The sequence below is a fragment of the Crocuta crocuta genome, unplaced genomic scaffold (genome assembly GCF_008692635.1).
Source record: "Crocuta crocuta isolate KB4526 unplaced genomic scaffold, BGI_CrCroc_1.0 scaffold77, whole genome shotgun sequence".
NCBI lineage: Eukaryota > Metazoa > Chordata > Mammalia > Carnivora > Hyaenidae > Crocuta > Crocuta crocuta.
In genome coordinates this window covers 1,274,283-1,294,573 of record NW_027532172.1, presented here as the reverse complement: position 1 = coordinate 1,294,573, position 20,291 = coordinate 1,274,283, and the positions used below count along the sequence as shown (strand labels likewise).

The window sequence follows — 20,291 nt, the reverse complement described above, 5'->3', positions numbered from 1 at the left end:
CCGAGCACCCGCACTCGCCGCCCACCACGAGCAGCAGCGAGTTCGGTGCCTGGGCCGCCCCGGGGTCCGCCGCCGCCGCCGCCGCCGCCATCTTCGCGCCGCACCGACGCTCCGGGCGCCCACCCCACTGGCCCCGCCCCTTAAAGGGGCCGTACCGGAAGACAAGAAGACCCCTCCCGGAAGCCCCCTCGCCCCTTGTCTGCCGCCGCTGGCCCCTGGAGGTCTCGGGAGCTGGGGACATGGGAGCAGACGTGGTTGGCAGACTCTTGGATCTCCCCTTTGGCCACCCCTCCCAAATGATCATTCATTCATCCATCCATCTATTCATTCATTCGACAAGCTTTGACTGCATGCCTACCACGTGTTCTCAGGGAAGTCATCACATCACAGTGGGCCTAATTAGAACCGGGCCCACATGCTCCTCGCTCCCTGGGTCAGGGCTTGAACAGAGAAAAGAGAGGGGGCTTTAAGGACTTTAAGGGCTGTGTAGGAGTTTGCTAGGTATGAGTGGTGGGGCAAGAGCATTTGAGGCAAGTCAGAGCATGTGCAAAGCTTTAGAGGTAGGAAAGTACATCTGTGGTTGGGACACATTCCAGAGCACTCTGGGCCCTGGAGCAGGATAACACACTTGCACCTATGTCACGCATTTTACTCCAGTAGCTCAACGAATAAACCTATGAGGTAGGGTGATGTTACGGTCATTTCAGAGAAGACACAGGCTTGCAGAGATGAAGTCACAAGCCCCTTAAGTAGTAGAGCAGAGAGGAGACTGAACCCAGGGGAGTCTGATTTGAGATCCAGCCTGCGGTAGGAACTGGCTGCCTGTCTCATGTCCTCCCCAATCGCATTCAGCCTTTTTAACTAGGGTGGTCACTACTTAAGGAAAAAAAAATCATGGTGCATCAACCTCTTTGACAGTTGCCTGTGCCCAGGGAGGACTGGGTTGTCTCTCTTGGGACTGGAGTCTCCATCTCTGGAGATATACAAAACAAATCAAGACAGAAATAAACAGGCCTGGGAAGCAGGATTGGCCTTCTACTGCCCTTCATTATCTGGGGTTGTTCAGCCCGACTTCCTCCCTGGTCAGTGTGAGAGAATCACTGGCCACTAGCTGTCTAATGTTCTAGTTCTCCACTTCCTTTCTCTCTCTCTTTTTGGCTCTGGCATACTTCCTCTACTCTAGTCCCTCCTTTTTAGCTGCCTCCTCTGTGTCCTGGCTGCCTGTGATTTCTTTTTTTTTTTTTTTAATTTTTAATGTTTATTTTTATTTTCAAGAGACCGAGAGAGACAGAACATGAGTTGGGGAGGGGCAGAGAGACAGAGACACAGAATCTGAAGCAGGCTCCAGGCTCTGAGCTGTCAGCACAGAGCCTGATGAGGGGCTCGAACTCATGGACCACGAGATCGTGACCTGAGCCGAAGTCGGACGCTTAACCGACTGAGCCACCCAGGCGCCCCGCTGATTGTGATTTCTTGTGTTATTGCTCTGAGCAATAATAGGAATGGGAGCATTTGTGTCAGGCTCTATCTCCCCTACTAGGCTGGAAGGTTGCTGAAGGCCAAGCCAGGCAGAGGCCTCTCTGGAATCCTGGCCTTTTGTAGGACAATGCTGAATATCCTGGAAATGCATGATAACGCTTGTGGAGTGCGGGTGAAAAGCCCAGGTATCCACCAGTCATGTTTTCCTTCATGTGTGTCGATTGACTGAGTTAGGACTCGAACCCAGGACCTTCTGACTGAAGTCTATGCTCTTCCTTCTGCCCAAAGCTGTGAAGTTATAGTTGTTGCTATTACTTCCAGTTTGTCTAAAAGGGCCCTGAAGTGTGAGAATGTGTCTTCACCAGGGTGTCTGATTCGGGAGGAAAGTTCTCCCAAAGGACTCTGGGTGCTGATACTCTGAGCATTCTGGAGTCCTGAGGTTTTCCCGTCTCATGGTGTCATCCAGGCTGAGGACTCTCATATGGGGAATGTGGGAAGCAACTCCCCAGAGATGAAGCATCATGGGGGGTCATTTCTGAAATTCCAGGCACAAGACTCAGGTCACTGTCCTCTGGCCTTTATCCACTCACAGCTCAAGGCTTGTTTCGAGGTCATCAGTCCCTAGAGGGATCAGATAATGGCATTTGTGGGGAAAATGGAACCCTTTAGCCCTCAGAACTGATGGACATTCTTGTCTTCTCACCCTGGCAACCCTTTTCTCTCGTTAACATTTTGTCTTCAGGTTTAACATAGGCACGGTCAAGTTCACAAATGTCAAAAGTGGAGGTTGACAAGGGCGGTGGCACTGTGGTTAGGATGTAGGACATTTCTCAGCTCCTCGCAGTTCTCTGGGCTCTCTGGTTGATTCTCCCCTCCCCTGCCCTGCCCTTTGTCATTATAGGTGAGTTCTACCTGGTTTTGAACTTCACATAAATGGGATCGCAGAAGGTATCCGCTCTTGGATCTGGCTTCTCTTGTTCCTCATGTTATGATGCGAAGCTGGTGTTGTGCCCGATTCGCGAGTTCCCTGAGACCTCCAAGGAGTCGACACCGATGCAAATACAAAAGGGTCTTTATCACAAGCTCAAGCAGGGGCTCATCTGCCTACCGGTGTCGTGGCAGCAAGGTGAAACGAAGAACAATAGCGAATAGGGTTTTTAAGGAGTAAGGGATGGGGGTGTTACAGTACATGTAGCATCATCACATAAGCACCAATTACAATTACAGCTTTGACCATTCAGTATCTGTGAGGTGTTTATTACTTTTGGTGGGACCCAATCATGACTTTTGAGAATCCTTTGAAAATGACCAATTATGAGGTGAGTTCAAAGGGCCCACGTGGGGTTCAGGCAAGCAGTGAGAAATTGGCTAGTTTGTATCTGCAGTTCCCAGCCTTGACTCAGACCATAGGAATGTTTTGTGATTAGCTGAACTGAGGGCCGTCCGAGGATGGCTTTAGCCTTGAACAGTCTGAGATTAGGACTGGGATTGGTGCTACGTGCAGCCTGAGGTTTCTCTTAATGGAGGACTTAATTTTTGGCTCTTCACTGGCATTGCTCCTTTTCTTTTCTTTTTAATTTTTTTAATGTTTATTTATTAGAGAGAGAGAGCAAGAGCGCAAGTGGGGGGAGCAGAGAAAGAGGGAGACGGAATCTGAAGCAGGCTCCAAGCTGTCAGCACAGAGCCCGAAGCGAGGCTTGAACTCACAAACTGCGAGATCATGACCTGAGCCGAAGTCAGATGCTTAACCGGCTGAGTCACCCAGACACCCCTGGTGTTGTTCCTTTTCATGGCTCTGAATACCAAGTATTCTTGGGTACCATTTTCTATGTTGTGGAACAATACAAATAACATATAACTTACCTTTTTAAGCATTTTAAAGTCTGTAATTCAGTACATTTAGTTCATAGTGCTGTGCAACCTTCACTAATACTAGCTCCGTAAAACTTTCATTGCCTTAAAAGGAGACCACATACCTATTAGTAATCACTCCCCATCCCTCTGCCCCCAGCCCCTGGCAGCCACTAATCGACTTCCTGACCCTAGAGATGTGTCTGTTCTGGACATGTCATACACAGTGTAGCCATTTCTATCTGGCTGCCTTCACTCAGTATAATGTTTCAAGGTGCATCCATGCTGTATCGGTGTATGAGGACTTTATTCCTTTGTATGGTTTTACTACATCTTGTTTATCCATTCACCCATTGGTGGGCATTTGGGCTGTTTGTGCCTCTTTGCTATTGTGAATTGTGCTGCTGTGAAATCTTTGTGTGTAAGTTTTTTTGAGTACCAGCTCTCCATTCCCTTGCATATATGCTTAGGAGTGGAATGGCTGGGTCATATGGTAATTCTATGTTTAGTTTTTTGAAGAACTATCAAACTGTTTTCCACAGCAGCTGCACCATCTTATGTTCCCATCAGCAATGTAGGAGAGTTCCAATGCCTCCACATTCTTTTTTTTTTTTAATTTGTTCTTTTCTTTTTAATTTTTTTAAAATGTTTTATTTATTTCTGAGAGAGAGAGACAACACGAACAGGGGAGGGTCAAAGAGAGAGGGAAATACAGAATTTGAAACAGGCTCCAGGCTCTGAGCTAGCTGTCAGCACGGAGCCTGATGCGGGGCTTGAACCCATGAACCGTGAGATCATGACCTGAGCTGAAGTCGGACGCTTAACCAACTGAGCCACCCAGGCGCCCCTCCAATGCCTCCACATTTTTGCCAACACCTGGATTTTATCATCCTCGTCATTACTATTATTTTTGTTGTTATAACCAGCTTTTCACTATCTGTTCATTTCACCTGGTGGCAGACATTTGGTTTGTTTGCAGTTTTTGGCTGCATTAGATAAAACTGTTTTGAGCCTTTTGTATACCTGTCTTATGGTGACTATACCTCATTCTCCTCCAGTAAATGCCTAGGGGCAGGATGGCTGGGAGATGGGGTAAGAGATGGCCAGACTGTTTTCCCAAGTGGTCTGTGAGGAAAGCTATGCCATGTCCATCCTCAGCAACACTTAGGTTTCAGGCATTTTGGCGGAGGGGGAGGAGCAGAGGGAAGGGAGACAGAGAATCTTAAGCAGGCTCCATGCCCAGCACAGAGCCTGATGCGGGGCTCAATCTCACAACCATGAGATCATGACCTGAACCTAAATCAAGAATCGGATGCTTGGGGCGCCTGGGTGGCTTAGTCGGTTAAGCGTCCAACTTTCGCTTAGGTCATGATCTCGCGGTTCGTGGGTTCGAGCCCCGCGTCGGGCTCTGTGCTGACTGTCAGCTGAGAGCCTGGAGCCTGTTTCAGTCTGTGTCTCCCTCTCTCTCTGACCCTCCCCTGCTCACGCTGTCTCTCTCTCTCCTAGAAATAAATAAAAAATATTATAAAAAAAAAAAAAGAGTCGGATGCTTAACCAACTGAGCCATCCAGGGGCCACAGGTTTCAGCCTTTGTAATATTTGCCTTTCTTCCCTCCTTCCTCTACCCCTCTTATTAACCCTGTACTTCAACATCCATTACGTGCGCCTGTTGAGGACACTAGTTCTGGGTGCTGGGGAGGGTGCACAGGGCTGGGACTGGAGAAAGCCTGAGGTCCCCAAGGCATATGCGTTATGTATTAGTTAATTTCATCCTTGTAGCAAGTTGGGGCAAAGTCTCTGAGTAAACACATTTAATAAATGGGGAAGTGAGATTCAGAGGGGTCAAGGGACAGATCCAGTGTTCAGCACCCTGGCCAGGATGCGAACCCCAGACAACTGACTCCAGGCCCTGAAACAGTTATTCATTCATTCACTCACTCATGTGTTCATTGATCTGCTGAGTAAACACTTCCTGACAACTTTCCTGTGCCCCTAAGAGGTCTCAGTTCTGGTCCCCAAGGAGACCTCAGTATGCAGGAGGAAGATCTGTCCATAGATGTCACCTAACCCTGTAGAGTCAGAGTTGGGCTGGAGGTGGGGCCAGGAGCTGGACGAGTTGGGAGTCAGGGAGTGAGGGCTTTGTCTGGGGAGACAGGGAAGGTGTCCTCAAAAAAGGGACATTGGAGCTAGGCTTTTATTTTTTAAAAAAATTTTTAATGTTTTATTTATTTCTGAAAGAGAGAGAGACAGTGTGAGCAGGGGAGGGTCAGAGAGACAGGGAGTCACAGACTGAAACAGGCTCCAGGCTCTGAGCTGGCAGTCAGCACAGAGCCCGACGCGGGGCTCGAACCCACGAACCGTGAGATCATGACCTGAGCCGAAGTTGGACGCTTAACTGACTGAGCCACCCAGGTGCCCCTGGAGCTAGGTTTTTAAAGAGTGNCTCCCCTGCTCACGCTGTCTCTCTCTCTCTCTCCTAGAAATAAATAAAATATTTAAAAAAAATAATAAAAAAATAAAGAGTGCATAGGAGGGGCTTTTAAAGAGTGCATAGGAGGGGCGCCTGGGTGGCTCAGTCAGTTAAGCATCCAGCTTCAGCTCAGGTCATGATCTCACGGTTCGTGGGTTCGAGCCCCACTTCGGGCTCTGTGCTGACAGCCAGCTCAGAGCCTGGAGCCTGCTTCAGATTCTGTGTCTCCCTCTCTCTCTGACCCTCCCCTGCTCACACTGTCTCTCTCTCTCTTTCAGAAATAAATAAAACATTTAAAAAAAAAAAAGAGTGCATAGGAGTTCACTGGGTAAATGATGTATTCATTAATTCAAAGAACGCCTCCAGCCAAATCATCTGTGCCAACCTCACCCCAGTCTGGTCCCAAGGAGCCCCCAGGCTGGGGAGTTAGACCCAGACCCAGACTCCCTGAAAGGTCATGGATGTGCTGCAAGGAGAGGTAGAGCATAAAGATGCCCTGGAGAGAAGGAACTTGGGTGTTCTTCAGGGGGCCAACAGGAGTCTCCTAGGAGGAAGGTGTGGTTCTAGTTTGCTCCCCCAGAGCAGAAGCAGCAGGTGCTGAATATTTTTGCTTGGGAATATATTTTTTGGTTAAATGAGGCCAAGATGACATGGTTCTGCCTCAGAGAGATGCTTGGACCTCCTGCAAGCCACCTCCCATCAGTGGAGCTCATGTTTCCCTAGGGGAAATGTAGGGGAGGAAAAACATATAACGCTTCCCTATGGGCCTGGCGGTGTGGTGGTGACGGAGGAGGACTTACTTATTGCTTATGGATGGAGGTCCATGCATTTGAGACACTTGAGACCTGTGAATGGAACCAGGAGGTCCCAACCAGATCTGGAGAGATCTAGGAGGACTCCCTGGGGGAGTCAGGACCTGAGGAAGGAGGAGGAGTTGAACACAAGTATGGGACAGCACAAGGAGCATCTGGCGGGGGAAGAGCACTTCCTGTGGGGGAGAAGAGCATGTACAAAGGTCCTGAGGCCAGAACAGACTGGGTGTGTTGGAAGACTAAGAGACCAGAGTAGCTGGATGGTGTGACAAGGAGATTCAGGAAGGTGTGGCCAGGGAGGCTGGTGGGGGTGGGGCCACGCAGGGCCTTCTGGTCACAGGAAGGTGTGTGGATGTTACTGAGGGCCATGGGAGCCAAGGAGAGTGTGGGAGCAGAGGGGACATGGAAGGTGAACTGTAAAAAGGACTGTGAGCTGGTTCCAAGCATTTTACAAATTAACACGTGTCACTACCCCTCCCACTATACAGATGAGTAAACTGAGGACTAGACAGAGTGAGTAATGTGCCCAGGATCACACAGACAGCACGTGACAGACCCAGGATTTGAATCCAGATGCCCTCCCTTTCAGGAACTGGGCTCTTAAACACTTAGACGGGAGCAGGCTGGTGGAGGTGGGGGCCCGCTTGCCATCAGTTCATTATACGAAAATCGCCAGGATGCAGCGCGGGGAGGAGGGGGGCTATGCGTGGAGGGGGCTTCGTTTTGTCTGTTTATAATCGGGTCCTCTGTGAGAACTCTCAGCCCTTCCCGCTACCTCCCCAATTAACGCAAAGACGCCGCCAGACATGGCGAATCTCCTCCCTCTTCCCACCGGCCCAGGACCTGCCCAAACTCCACCCCCAAGGCGGATTGGACGAGACAGCGCTGTGGACACCCAATGATGGCTTACGACGCAAGTCCCCGCCCCTTCCCCTCCCTCAGGCCACGCCCCACCCCGCCTCGGGCCTGGCCCCCGATAGAGAGCGAGTGGGAGGGAGGTGACTGGTTGGACCGGTTTAGGTCCCTGGGGTTGCAGAGGACCAAGAAGTGATGCTACGAGCCTTTACTGAACACGTCATCTTCAGAAATGACGCGCGTCCCTTGCCTCCTCCCACACACATGTGTTGGGTGCACATTGTGTGTCAGAGCCTGTCCCGGGCCAGCAGCAAGTGGTCCCACCCCCAGGAGCTCCTAGCTCTGTGTTCTCAAGAGGGCCAAGGGTCCCTAATGTTTAATACCAGATTAATTCATTAACTATTACGTTTGACATGTTTCTTGAGCACCTAAGCACCTACTATACACCAGGCAATGGGGAGACAATGCTTTCTGAGATCCCATCCTGGCTTTTAAGGAGCTCGCTGACCTGATTGGGAGAGAGACAAGAAAACTGGTGTGATGAGGAGAACACGGGGGATTCTCCACCCAGCCTTGGAGGTCAGGGAAGATTTTCAGGATGAGGAGGCATTTTATCTGAGAGCAGGAAAGAAAGCAGTTTATCCAGGAGAAGAGAGGGTGGGTGGTTCGTGGCGGTGGGAACAGCGCGTGCAAAAGCCAGCAGGCGAGGTGTGTCAGAGGAATTAAAGACATCGGGGGAGGCTAAGTCGGGGGGAGAATGCAAGAGGAGAGGGGAGGCCAAGACGGAGGCTGGGGGCGGGAGGAACGCAATCACTGCAGCCAGAAGAGCCTCGTGGGCGGAGCTCGTGGGCGGAGCGAGCCTTCCTTCTGGCCGCCACTGTCTACGAAGGGCTGCCTTAGGGGTTACAACCGGCTTGGTCCAATCAGCTTGGCCACGGGGGCGTGGTTAGAGGCGGAGCTGCTCATTTTAGGGGTTCAGATCCAGAGCCGGAGGTGACCTGCCTGGGTGGCTTGCAGTCTTGGAAGCTGTTTAGAGGGGACAGACATGGGTTCCGACCTCGCCTCATCTGCCCCACCCAGCCAGCGCCATGCCTTTACATCCAGACCCGAACCAAGTAAAAAAAGTCACATTTGTACCCGCATCTTCCATCCCACTAATGACCGGGCGTGAAACATAAGGTTGAGGAAAACACGAGGGTCAGGCTGCCTACTCCAAGCCTGGTGGGGTGTCCCTCCCTAGCTGTGTGACTGCTCCGTGCCTCAGCTTCCCCATTGCTTGAACCCATATCACAATAGCCTCTGTCCAGTAGGGTCTCTGTAGAGATCAAATGATTTACAACATGGAGCAGGACCCAGTCCTGCGCGGGCTAAGCTCTCCTGTGGTTAGCTATCCTTGTAATTTACCATTTTACTCTGGAAATCGATTGGCCACAGGTAGCTGTCTACTCAAGAGAGACAGTGACCCAGCTGGGGCCTTCCCAGGGAGACCAGAGCCAACCCCAGACCAGTTTTCTGATGCGTCGACCTTAACCCCAATGAAGTTGACATCCTTCCTGTTCCTGAATGTAATTAAACATCGATTCGTTTGGACTTTGCAGTTCTTTTGCATTCGGAACTAGTGTGTGTGTAGCCGAGTCTCAACATTTTCATAGGACCCTGGAGTACTTGGGAGCTCCAGGAGCGAGGGGTTGACACAGCCCTGTCTGACAGTACCCTGACGGTGGACCTAGAAGCATGAGAGCCTGAAGCTCTGGGTTCAAGTCTAGCTGTGTCTCCTACTACCTGCACAGCTTGGGCAAATACCTTGGCGTCTCTGATCTGCAGTTTTCCCACTTGGTAAAAGTGACAGCATCAAGGGCCCTTGTTAAATGTTCTTAAGCACCCTTCTCCCCCTCCCTGAGTCTGGGTGCAAGGGCAGCCAATCTGTAGTGAGGACGCAAGATTCGAAGGGGTGGCAGGAATGAGGGTGCAGCCCCTGGGCTGGGGTGCACAGCGAGGGACTTGGTTGGGGGCAGTGGTAGCAGCAGCGGGCTGGAGGCTGCAGAGCGCAGAGACTTCGGCTTCCTACGGATCCCTCCCCTGAGCCGGACCAGGGCCAACAGTGGACCAGCCTCACATGCTCGGGATTCTCACATTAGACATAAAACCGCCTTGGTTCCGAGTCACTCCTTTGTGCTTCAGTTTTCCTCATCTGTGAAATGGAAATGAATGGTCACATCTGGGGGATGGCATGTAAGGTACACAGGAAGAGCTCAATAATTGTTGAGTGGGAATCTTTTGTTGTTATTTTAACTATCATTTTAGGAGGTTTGGGAGGATAGGCGGTAAGGGCCCCAAAGGGCTGCCTGGATTTGAATCCCAACTCTGCCACTCGCCTGCTGTGGGACCTTGGGCACGTGACTTGCATTTTTGTTCTGCATCCGTCTGTGAACTCAGTTAAGGGGATTAAACGAGTGAACAGCGAACAGAGTCTGGCTCTGGTCGAGACGGTTCCTGCCTGCGAGGGGCGCGGGCCTTGGGATCGCTCTTTGGCTCAGTATTGCCACCTGCTGGTTACTCCGAAAACTTTAGGCTGAGCCCCGCCTCTAAACCCGGAGCCACGCCCCCACTCGCCCTGGACCCATCTGTTCTCTTAGCACTTTTTGCCATCTCTTGACCAATCCGATCGCCCTCTTTTTATTGCCCGCCCTCCTCAAGCCAATCCAATCCCTCGCTTCCTTGAGTTAGTCCCTTGTCAGAGCCTTGCACGTCAGGGCTGGGAACTCACAAAGGGTCCGCGCTGCCCTCTTCTCATTAGTTCTTCAGGAAACAATTACCTTTTGAATCCCCATTTTATAAGTGAGAAGCCAAGATTGCCCTCATCGAGTTCTCTTTGTGACCCCTGACCTGAGGGCCTAGAGTAGGTCCAGCAAGTGGTACAGCCTCGGAACATTTGACTCATCATGCCCTCAGCCAGGAATGCCCTTCCTCCAATCCGCAGTCCTTTGTGAGATGGCCTCACTTTCCTACTGCTGCTCTTCCAGGAAACCAATAATCCCTCTCCCTTCCTTTGTTCTGAATCCCTGTCTCTTCCTTTGTCCCTGCTCTGACCTTGGAGATTGGGTCCTGTTGCCCTACATCCCCTTGCAGACACCAGATAGGACCCTGGACCTTGGGCATTATGTGTGCATGGGTGCTGTGTTCATTGACTGAATGATTATATGAATATCTGTATTATGGAAATGGCCTATTCTGACAGTTAGTGCAACTTCACTTCACATCCCTCCAGCCTCTCAGGAACTCAATCTTCCCGTCTATAAAATGAGCATAGGGGTCCCTGGGTGGCTCAGTCGGTTGAGCTTCCGGCTTCGGCTCAGGTCATGATCTCAGGTTCATGGGTTCGAGCCCCACGTCGGGTCTGGGCTGACATCTCAGAGCCTGGAGCCTGCTTTGGATTCTGTGTCTCCCTCTCCCTCTGCTCCTCCCCACTCACGCTCTGTCTCTCTCTCAAAAATAAATAAACATCTAAAAATAATAAATAATGAAAAATATATAAAATTAGCATAATATTGCGCCCACCTTAGGTTGCAAAGGTTTAAGGGAAATAGCATCTGTCAGGCATTCAGCACATTATCAGGCACAGCTTAGGCTTTCTGGAAGCACCTGAATACTCTTTCCCTCTCTACTCAGGAGAACCTTGAATGGAGGATCCCCTACTTCCATCTACTTCATCTCCTTCTGTACCCCTCCCTCCCACCCCACCCCAGTACCCAAGGCTATTGACGAAAGAAATGTTGGGGGAAGAGGAGGGTGTATGGAAGTCCCAAGGGCTCTGAATTCCATACTGCCTGCACTTAACTTTGCTTGTGCCCTGATAACAGGGACTACAGTTGAGGATGGACAAACATATGGAAGGTGGACCCCTGGGTTTGAAGCATTGGTTTTGGTCCTGGGAGCCAGGTGGCCCCTTACCCCCTCTTTACACTCTGGGCCCAACACCCCATCTCTTGTTGATGTCTAACCCATTTGTATCACCAGCCCTGAGTTTCAGACTCAAATGTTCAACTGCACTGAGTGTGCCCATTGGGTGCCTTGCAGGCATTTCCAACTCAGCAAGTCCAAAAGCATAGGTCTCAGTTTCTCACCCTGTGGTCTTCCACTTCTCCATCAGTAAGGCAGCCTCCCAGCCCACCATCACCCAGCCTCCCAGACCTCAAATCTGGACTCATTCTTGTCACTTCTCTTCCCTTACCCCCACATGTCAAGTTCATTGGCTGGTCCTTTAGACTCAGACTCCAGAGTGAACCCGAACCATCTCTTCATTCCCATAGGCCCTGTCACCTGCCACTGGGTGCCACCCTGGGCTCCTGTCACCTACACTCTTACCCCAATCATCCCTGCTCCCCGGGCAGTCTCGGAGGGATTCCTTTTTTTTTTTTTTTAAGTTTTTAAAAATTTATTTATCTTGAGAGACAGAAAGAGAGACCAAGAAAGGGAAGGAGAGGGGGAATCCCAAGCAGGCTCTATGCTGTCAGCACAGAGCCTGATGTGAGGCTTGATCCCATGGAACTGTGAGATCATGACCTGAGCTGAAATCAAGAGTCAGATGCTCAACTAACTGAGCCACCCAGGTGCCCTGGGGATTCTTAAATCATAAATCAGATCATGTCCTTTCTCTGTTCAAAGCCATCTCATGGCTCCCATTGCCCTTCAAGTGAAACTCACACTGCCCCCTGTAGCCAGGAGACTCCATATGGTCCATACCCCTGCCTACCTCCTCCTCCTCCCTCCATCCCTCCCCCTGACATAGTAACTCATTCACATTTATGGAGTGCCTACTGTGTGGTGAACCCATTCTCAGCACAGGGTGTTTGTCTCCCCTCCCCCAGTGCAGCTGGGGCATCAGAGACAGGTCTGGGGGTGGGGGAGACACGGGTAAGAATGAGGCCTCAATGACAATAAGATGCCCATGGAGCCTCAAGTCCTGCTGGACTTATGTTCTGCCTGAAAGGGTGGAGGCCCAATCCCTACCTCTCATTCACAGTCTTCTCTCTCTCTCTCTCTGTCTCTCCCTGTCTCTGACTCTGCATCTTAGACCCTTCCCCACACCCCCAGCCCTCTCACAGCCCCTGCCCACCTCCCTTCTCTCACACTCTGCTCCAGCCACACCAGCTTCCTTGGTATTCCTACAATACACCAAGCATGGTCTTACCTCAGGGCCTTTGCACCTGCTCTGCTGTCTTGAATGCCCCTTCCCCATCTTTTCCCATGCCTATGTCCTTCTCCTCCTTTGGGTCTCAGCTCATGTGTTGCCCCCTCCAGAAGGCAGTGTTCCCATCCTGCACCATCTGTCTCTATCATGGGACCTTCCCTGCTTTCCTCATAATTTTCCTTGACTTCTGGCGTGAAGGCTTATTGGTTTGTTTCCAACTTTCATGCGAGGGACCATGTCACTCGGTGGAACCTGATGACAAGAGTAGTCCCCAGCATCCAGATGGTGCCAACAAATGCTTGCTTAACAAATTGATTGACATCTGATTCATATCTTTCCCCTCGGTGGAGCCTTGTACAGTACCAGAGGCATCAGATGTACCCAGTGAAGCTTGGGAATTTATTTGAAGACCAAGAATATTTACCCTGGATTGGGGCTAGAGAAGAGGCGCTGCCCAATCTCCAATAAAAGGCTGAGCTCAGTAGGTGCTGTGGAGGTGGGACTTTCTCATCTGAAGCTCTTGGCATAAGAGATGAGCAAAATTTGGGCCCCTGAGGATTCCCAGGAGCTCATTGGCTGGGAGGTGTGTGTGTGTGTGTGTGCGCGCGCGCATACACATATTTGGTGGTTGGTGGGTCTTTTCCTGTGCGTGTGCATGAGGGGGAAGAGTTGTACTTCTCAGCAGTCTGTGCACTATCTCCCATTATTTGTCTTTCAATCACTTTTTTCTGTGGATTTCATAGCATGGTGAAGAGAATTAAACATCAGAATCCAAAAGAAGAGAGATAAAGACAGAGAGTGAGTATGTGTTTGCAAAAGACTTAAATATAGATGCATATAGTATGAGGAGCCAGGGAGAAAGGGAGCTTCAGAGAAGACAGAGCAAGAGAAAGATGGAGGCAGTGTGACACATATGTTTTTAATGTTTTATTTATTTAGAGAGCGAGCGAGCAGGAGAGGGTCAGAGAGAGGGAGATACAGAATCTGAAGCAGGCTCTAGGTTCTGAGCTGTCTGTCAGCACAGAGCCCGACACGGGGCTCGAACCCATGAACTGTGAGATCATGACCTGAGCCGAAGTCGGAAGCTTAACCGACTGAGCCACCCAGGTGTCCCGTAATTTTTTTTTTAAGAGAGATAGTGCAGGCCAGGAAGAGGGGCAGAAGCAGAGAGAAAGAATCTCAAGCAGGCTCCATGTTCAGTGCAGAGCCCAATGTGGAGCTTGATCTCATGATCCAGGGATCATGATCCGAGCTGAAATCAAGAGTCAGATGGGCAACTGACTGAGCCACCCAGGTGTCCCTGCATGATACGATTAAATGGAGGGATGAGATGGCTCAAAAAAATAGCTTTGGAACTAGCAGAGCTGTTGGTGGGAGCACAATGGAACAGCAGGGCTTAAAATTAATTGGATCTGAATGATCAATTTATCAGAGGCTTTGGCAGATAGAAGGAGATGATGTGCAGATAAAAGAGACAGAGAACAGGAGAGACCAATGGATATCAAACACAAAGAAGGAATGTGATTCACATTAACAGATTAAAGACAAAAAATTAAGATGTACCCAGTAAAGATTGTGAAATGTAATTGCTAAAATTCACCACCCATGTGGGATAAAAGCAAAAAAAAGTCTTAGCATACTGGAAATAGAAGTCGACCTTTTTAACTTGACTTTCTATTAAAAACTTCCAGCAGATATCATATTTAGTGGTGAATATGGAAATGTTCCCTTTAAGATGGGCAGACAAGGCAAGGCTGTCAGTTACCATGGTGTCCTGAGATTGTGCTGAAGGAACTCGTCTGCACCATAAGGCAGGAAAAAGAAATGAAAGATCTAAGAACTGGTAAGGAGGAAATAGAAGTGTCTTTCTTTCTTTCTTTCTTTCTTTCTTTCTTTCTTTCTTCCTTCCTTCCTTCCTTCCTTCCTTCCTTCCTTCCTTCCTTCAAAGAAAAAGATTAAGTTGAGGAATCTTAAATCCACAGAATGCAAATTGGTGGTTTCAAGGGGCTGGGGGAGGGGGATGAGGAGTGACTGCCAATGAGGATGGGGTTTCCTTTCAAGGTAACAGAAATATTTTATTACTAGATAGAAGTAGTGGTTGCACAACCTTGTGAATGCAAAAAAGGCCACTGAATTGCACACTTTAAAATGGTTAAAATGAGGGGCACCTGGGTGGCTCAGTTGGTTAAGCATCCAACTTCGGCTCAGGTCATGATCTCACAGTTTGTGGGTTCGAGCCCCACATCGGGCTCTGTGCTGACAGCTCAGAGCCTGGAGCCAGCTTTGGATTCTGTGTCTCCCTCTCTGCCCCTCTCCTACTCATGCTCTGTTTCTCTCTGTCTCAATAATAAATAAACATGAAAGAATGTTTTTAAAAAAATAGATGGTGGGGGCGCCTGGGTGGCTCAGTTAGTTAAGCATCTGACTTCGGCTCAGGTCATGATCTCACAGTTCATGGGTTCGAGCCCTGCACTGGGCTCTGTGCTGACAGGTAGCTCGGAGCCTGGAGCCTGTTTCAGATTCTGTATCTCCCTCTCTCTGGCCCTCCCCTGCTCACGCTGTCTTTCTTTCTCTCTCTCTCTCTCTCTCTTTCTCTCTCTCTCTCAGAAATAAATAAAACATTAAAAATTTTTTTGAAAACAAAGTAGATGAAAAAAGTGGTTAAGATGGTACATTTCATTATGTGTGTTTTACAGAAATAAAAAAGGAATTTAAAATTAAGAGCTTCCTAGATACTCCTGCTCCAGAAGGTGGAGTGTAATTCCCTCCCCTTGAGGGTGGGCTGGGCTTAGTGATTTGCTTACAAAGAACAGAGTGGGGAAGGAGAAAAATTATAAGCTGACAGTGGGTAAACCTAAGAGACAGCATCTAACCCTGATGGTCAAAGTTAACAGTCCCTGTGATGTCATGTGGACATCAGGGACCTCTGGCGACAATGAAGGACCCCCGTCTCTGTGATCTTTCCCTCAAGCCCATAACCCCAGTCTAATAATGAGAAAACATCAGATAAACACAAATCAAGTGACTTTCTGCAAAGTACCTGACAAGTACTCTTTATATATATTGAGGTATGGAGCACCTGGGTGGCCCAGTTGGTTAAGTGTCCGACTTTGGCTCAGGACATGATCCCACAGTTCATGGGTTCAAGCCCTGCATTGGACTCTGTGCTGACAGCTCAGAGCCTGGAGCCTGCTTCAGATTCTGTGTCTCCCTCTCTCTCTCTGTGCCTCTCCCCAACTCATGCTCTGTTTCTTTCTGTCTCAAAAATAAGTAAACATTAAAAAAAAATTTTTAAGGGGCGTCTGGGTGGCTTAGTCGGTTAAGCGTCCGACTTTCGCTTGGCTCATGATCTCGCGGTTCGTGGGTTCGAGCCCCGCGTTGGGCTCTGTGCTGACTGCCAGCTCAGAGCCTGGAGCCTGTTTCAGAGTCTGTCACTCCCTCTCTCTCTGACCCTCCCCGGCTCACGCTGTCTCTCTCTCTCTCCTAGAAATAAATAAAACATTTAAAAAATTTTAAAAAATTTTTAAAAATATGTTGAGGTAATGGGGTGCCTGGGTGGCTCAGTCGGTTAGGCATCCGACTTTGGTTCAGGTCATGATCTCACAGTTCATAAGTTCAAGACCCTGTCTGTGCTGACAGCTCAGAGCCTGGAGCCTGCTTCAGATTCTGTGTCTCCCTCTCTGTCCCTCCCCTGCTTGCACCCTGTTTCTCAAAAACAAATAAATGTTAAAAATTTAGAAAAAATAAATGTGTCGAGATCATGAATAATAAAGAAAGCATAAGAAATACAGATAGGTGGAGACGAAGGAGATAAGATGACTACATGTAGAGAGGCTCCTAGATTGGACCACGGACTAGGAAAAGAACATTAGCTGGAAAAACTGTTGAAATATAAAGTTTGCAATTGAGTTAATAATAAGTGCCAATGTGAATATTTTACTTTTGGCATGTATATCGTGTAACCACATGTTAGATGTTAACATTAGGGCAAGCTAGGTAAAGAGTATATAAAAACACTGGGGGAAAGAATAGTTAAAAACGAAGAGGGAGGGAGGCAAACCATAAGAGACTCTTAAACACAGAGAGCAAACTGAGGGTGGATGCGGGAGTCGGGGAAGGGGAAAATGGGTGATGGGCATGGAGGAGGGCACTTGTTGGGATGAGCACTTTTTCCAAAAAAAGTTTGCTTAAAAAATTAAGAGCCTCTGTTCAGAAAATGATAACACAAATAGAATGAAAACAAGCCACAAAACTGGAGATCTTTAAAAAAAAGTTTTACAACACACGTTGAACCAGCAAAGGATTTGTGTCTACTATGATAAAGAACTACACGAGTAGGAAATGACAGTCATATATTTAAAAATGGATGAGGGGCGCCTGGGTGGCTTAGTCGGTTAAGCGTCCGACTTTCGCTTAGGTTATGATCTCGCGGTTCGTGGGCGTCGGGCTCTGTGCTGACTGCCAGCTCAGAGCCTGGAGCCTGTTTCAGTCTGTGACTCCCTCTCTCTCTGACCCTCCCCTGCTCACTCTGTCTCTCTCTCTCTCCTAGAAATAAATAAAAATATTTTAAAAAAAATAAAAAAAATAAAAAAATAAAAATGGATGAAAGATCTGAACAAGAATTTCACCCTAAGAAGAAACCAATAATCACAGGAAAAGGCCCCCCTCATGAGCAACCAGAAAGCAAATCAAAACCGAACTGAGGCACCACTTCTCCCCCTCTACTTTGGCACGATCCAAAAACTGGGAGTATTCCAAGTGTTGACATGGCTGTGGAGCAACTGAATGCTTATATGGTGCTGGTGTGATAGAAATAGCTGGAGCCATGTCAGAAAAAACAAGTGGATGTTATCTCGTGAAGCACAGCATGTGGGTGTTGTATGACCCAGCAGTCTTACTCATGTGCACCAGCCTACATTTCTGAGAATGATTATAAAAGTTTTTTTTAAAAATAAACTCAAAGTGGAAACAATCTTAAGATCCACCAATTGGAAAAATAGATAATCAAGAGAATACTGTAGAACATTGAAAACTGCATGTGTTACAACCACACACACAGAAACGTGGATGAAAATCAGTAGCATTGTGTTGAACCCCCACAGCACTGCCCAGCTAGGTAAGTGGGCAAGGTGGGGGAGAATAGATGTGTTGGGGTCAGGGCTGAGCCAGGGGAAGAGTTGGGAGCTGGGGGAGTCCAGAAGGTAAGTGAAGGGTCATTGTGGTGGAGTTAGGGAAGGCTTCCTGGAAGAGGGGATGTTCAACACAGGCATTGATGGATGAATAGGAGTTTGCCAGTTACACAAGGGAGTGAAGGACAGTATCCGGTTTGAGTGTATGCAAAGATCCACAGACTGAATAGCTTAAAGAGTGAAAAAGAGACTCAGAAGGAGATCTAGACAGGGAGAGGCAGAGAGACTGGACAGAAAGATGCTCAGAGGGAGACACCATGACCAAGAGATGGGGAGAGAAAAAGGAACAGAGAGACACAGGGAGAGAAAGAAATAGAGAAGCAGGCAATGAGACGGACATAGGCAGAAACAGAGGAATAGAGATAGGGAAAGTAAAGACATCAAAGGACTCAAGAGAAAGCCAGAGAGCCCACAAAACGACCCCAGCAGAGGCGAAAACACGCAGAACCTGTAAGGCACCGGAGTGAGGCCGCTCGCTGTCCCTCTGGTCGGGAAGCCCTGGGGGACGGGGAGCCCCCACCCGGCTCCGGCCCTTTAAAGCTCCCCCAAGCCTGCAGCGCCCCCGCCCCAGCAGGCGGCCCTGGGCTCCGCCCGCCAGCCCCACATCAGCACCACGTCAGGAGCTGTCCGCACCCCCGGTGCTGAACCAAGATGGCCGGCGGCGGAGGCCGGGTCCCGGCGTGAGCTGAGCGCGGGCTGCAGCCCCGGCCATGCCCCAGCCCAGTGGCCGCTAAGCTCCACCTGGCAGAGCCGGCCCGCCGGCGACCCCGGAGACATGTCTCTACTTTGCGTTGGAGGTAGGAGGCGAGGCTGCGAGGCTGGGGACCGGCGTGGACCTGGACTGGGCTTGGGGTCCGTGTGGATGCGGCTGGGCTCCTGAGGGGGTGACCCGAGAACACGAGGCTGGACTTTTGAGAAGATAGCCCTTGTGGACGCGTCAGGGCGCCGAGAATGATCCATGTAGATGTAGCTGCGTTCTCAGGGGGTCCTGGTGGCCGCTGCTGGGGGTCGTACGGATATGGCTGAATGCGGAGGCCCGCGTGGACGCCAGCGGGGATCTGGAGCTCTATCTGAAAACAGTCTAGAGTGGGGAGTCTATGTAGACCAGGTTATTAAGTGTGGAAGGGGCTGGGCTGGCTAGTTTGAATGGATCCTGTAGGGTACTTGGAGGGAGTCTTGTGCGGTGGGCTGGGCTGTGGGTTCTCAGGGACACGGGCTGGGCTTGGAATTCGAAAAGGAGTGCAGAGGGAGGGGCCTCCAAGCCCTGAGCAGGTAAGATTTGGGTAAGGGGCTTGCCCATTAGGGCAACGGCGACCTCTAGAAATCCCTCAGCTTTGGGTGTGAAGAGGCCTGGGAAGGGAGACACTTTCCCTAGGTCCTGAGAGGGTTATGATTGGGGTCTGGGGACGCTTTTCCCGTTAACTCTTTGGACTCTCTCCATTGGGGGCTGGGGGAATCGCCTGAGGGTCTCCTCACTCCCTGTCCCCTCCAGCACTCCAGAACATCTAACCGGCTTTCCCCATTGGGAGCTGACCCCTTGAGGGTTGCAGTGCTGGCCTGCACCCCTCCCGGCATCCTCACCTCACCCACTTTGCACCGAATGAAGGGAGGGAGAGGTGGGGTGGAGCTATTTTGGGGCCCGAACGCCATCTGCACAGAGGCCCACGCCCAGGCCCACGCTCTGCGTTGGGGTGGGGAGGGAAGGAGGGAGACACAGGAGGGGCATGATCGCTGTCCCCCACTTCTGAGGCTGGGGTGTGGGTGAAGAGAGTCCACCAGGACTCAGGCATCCCGGGCATTCCTGCTGAGAACTCAAGTTCTGGGAGACCTTGGGTGGCGGGGATGGTGGTGAACAGGGGCTCAAGGCTTATAGAGGTCTCAACCTTGGGTTTCGGGGACTGGGGTCCGCCATTGTCACTCACCTACTCCCTCCAAGAAGGCTGAGGTCTCAGAAGAAGTGTGTTGGTGTGGCCCGAGATGTTAGACTTTGGGAGACCTTAGGCAGCAGGGAGTGTAGGGTGTACGTATGTGTGTGTGATAGAAAGAAGGAGAGGGAGAGAGAGAGGGAGCCCTGAACCCCCGGCCTCCACCTGGACCCCAGTGAACAGGCCCAGAGCCGGGAACCGCCCCCGCCGCCCCTCCCCCTTCTTCCCCTCCCCCTCTATCGTTCCATTCACAAACCCTGCCCCGCCCGCCCGCTCCCTGCCGCGGCGGCTTCCAGAGTGCTGTCGCTTGGGGCTGGGCAGGCGTGGACGCGGGTGTTCTTAAAGGGACAGGGGCCTCCTTTCCCTGAGCTCGTTCCCGACCGTGGCTAATGGTGGCCCAAAGGCCCGTAAGATCCGAGGCCAACTACCCCCTGGCCTATGGAGTTAGGAGAGTGGGGAAGTGGAGGAGACCCCCCCCCCCCCCGCCGAAACCGCCAGTGACTAAAGGAAAGGCGGAGG

The 20,291-nt window shown here is 50.3% G+C and overlaps 2 protein-coding genes across 5 annotated transcripts in view; one reads left to right on the top strand and one right to left on the bottom strand.

The window, feature by feature from the left end:
- The window catches only part of MAP1S (microtubule associated protein 1S), a 15,572-nt gene extending 15,472 nt beyond the window's left edge, over window positions 1-100 (bottom strand). The window contains exon 1 of the mRNA XM_077776950.1: window positions 1-100. Coding sequence (XP_077633076.1) covers window positions 1-91 — 91 coding nt within the window. The 5' untranslated portion in view covers window positions 92-100.
- An 18,522-nt stretch (window positions 101-18,622) lies between these two features.
- The window catches only part of UNC13A (unc-13 homolog A), a 58,216-nt gene continuing 56,547 nt past the window's right edge, over window positions 18,623-20,291 (top strand). For all 4 annotated transcript variants that reach the window (XM_077777041.1, XM_077777042.1, XM_077777039.1 and 1 more), the window contains exon 1: window positions 18,623-18,644. In XM_077777041.1, coding sequence (XP_077633167.1) covers window positions 18,623-18,644 — 22 coding nt within the window. The remainder of the gene's footprint in view (window positions 18,645-20,291) is intronic.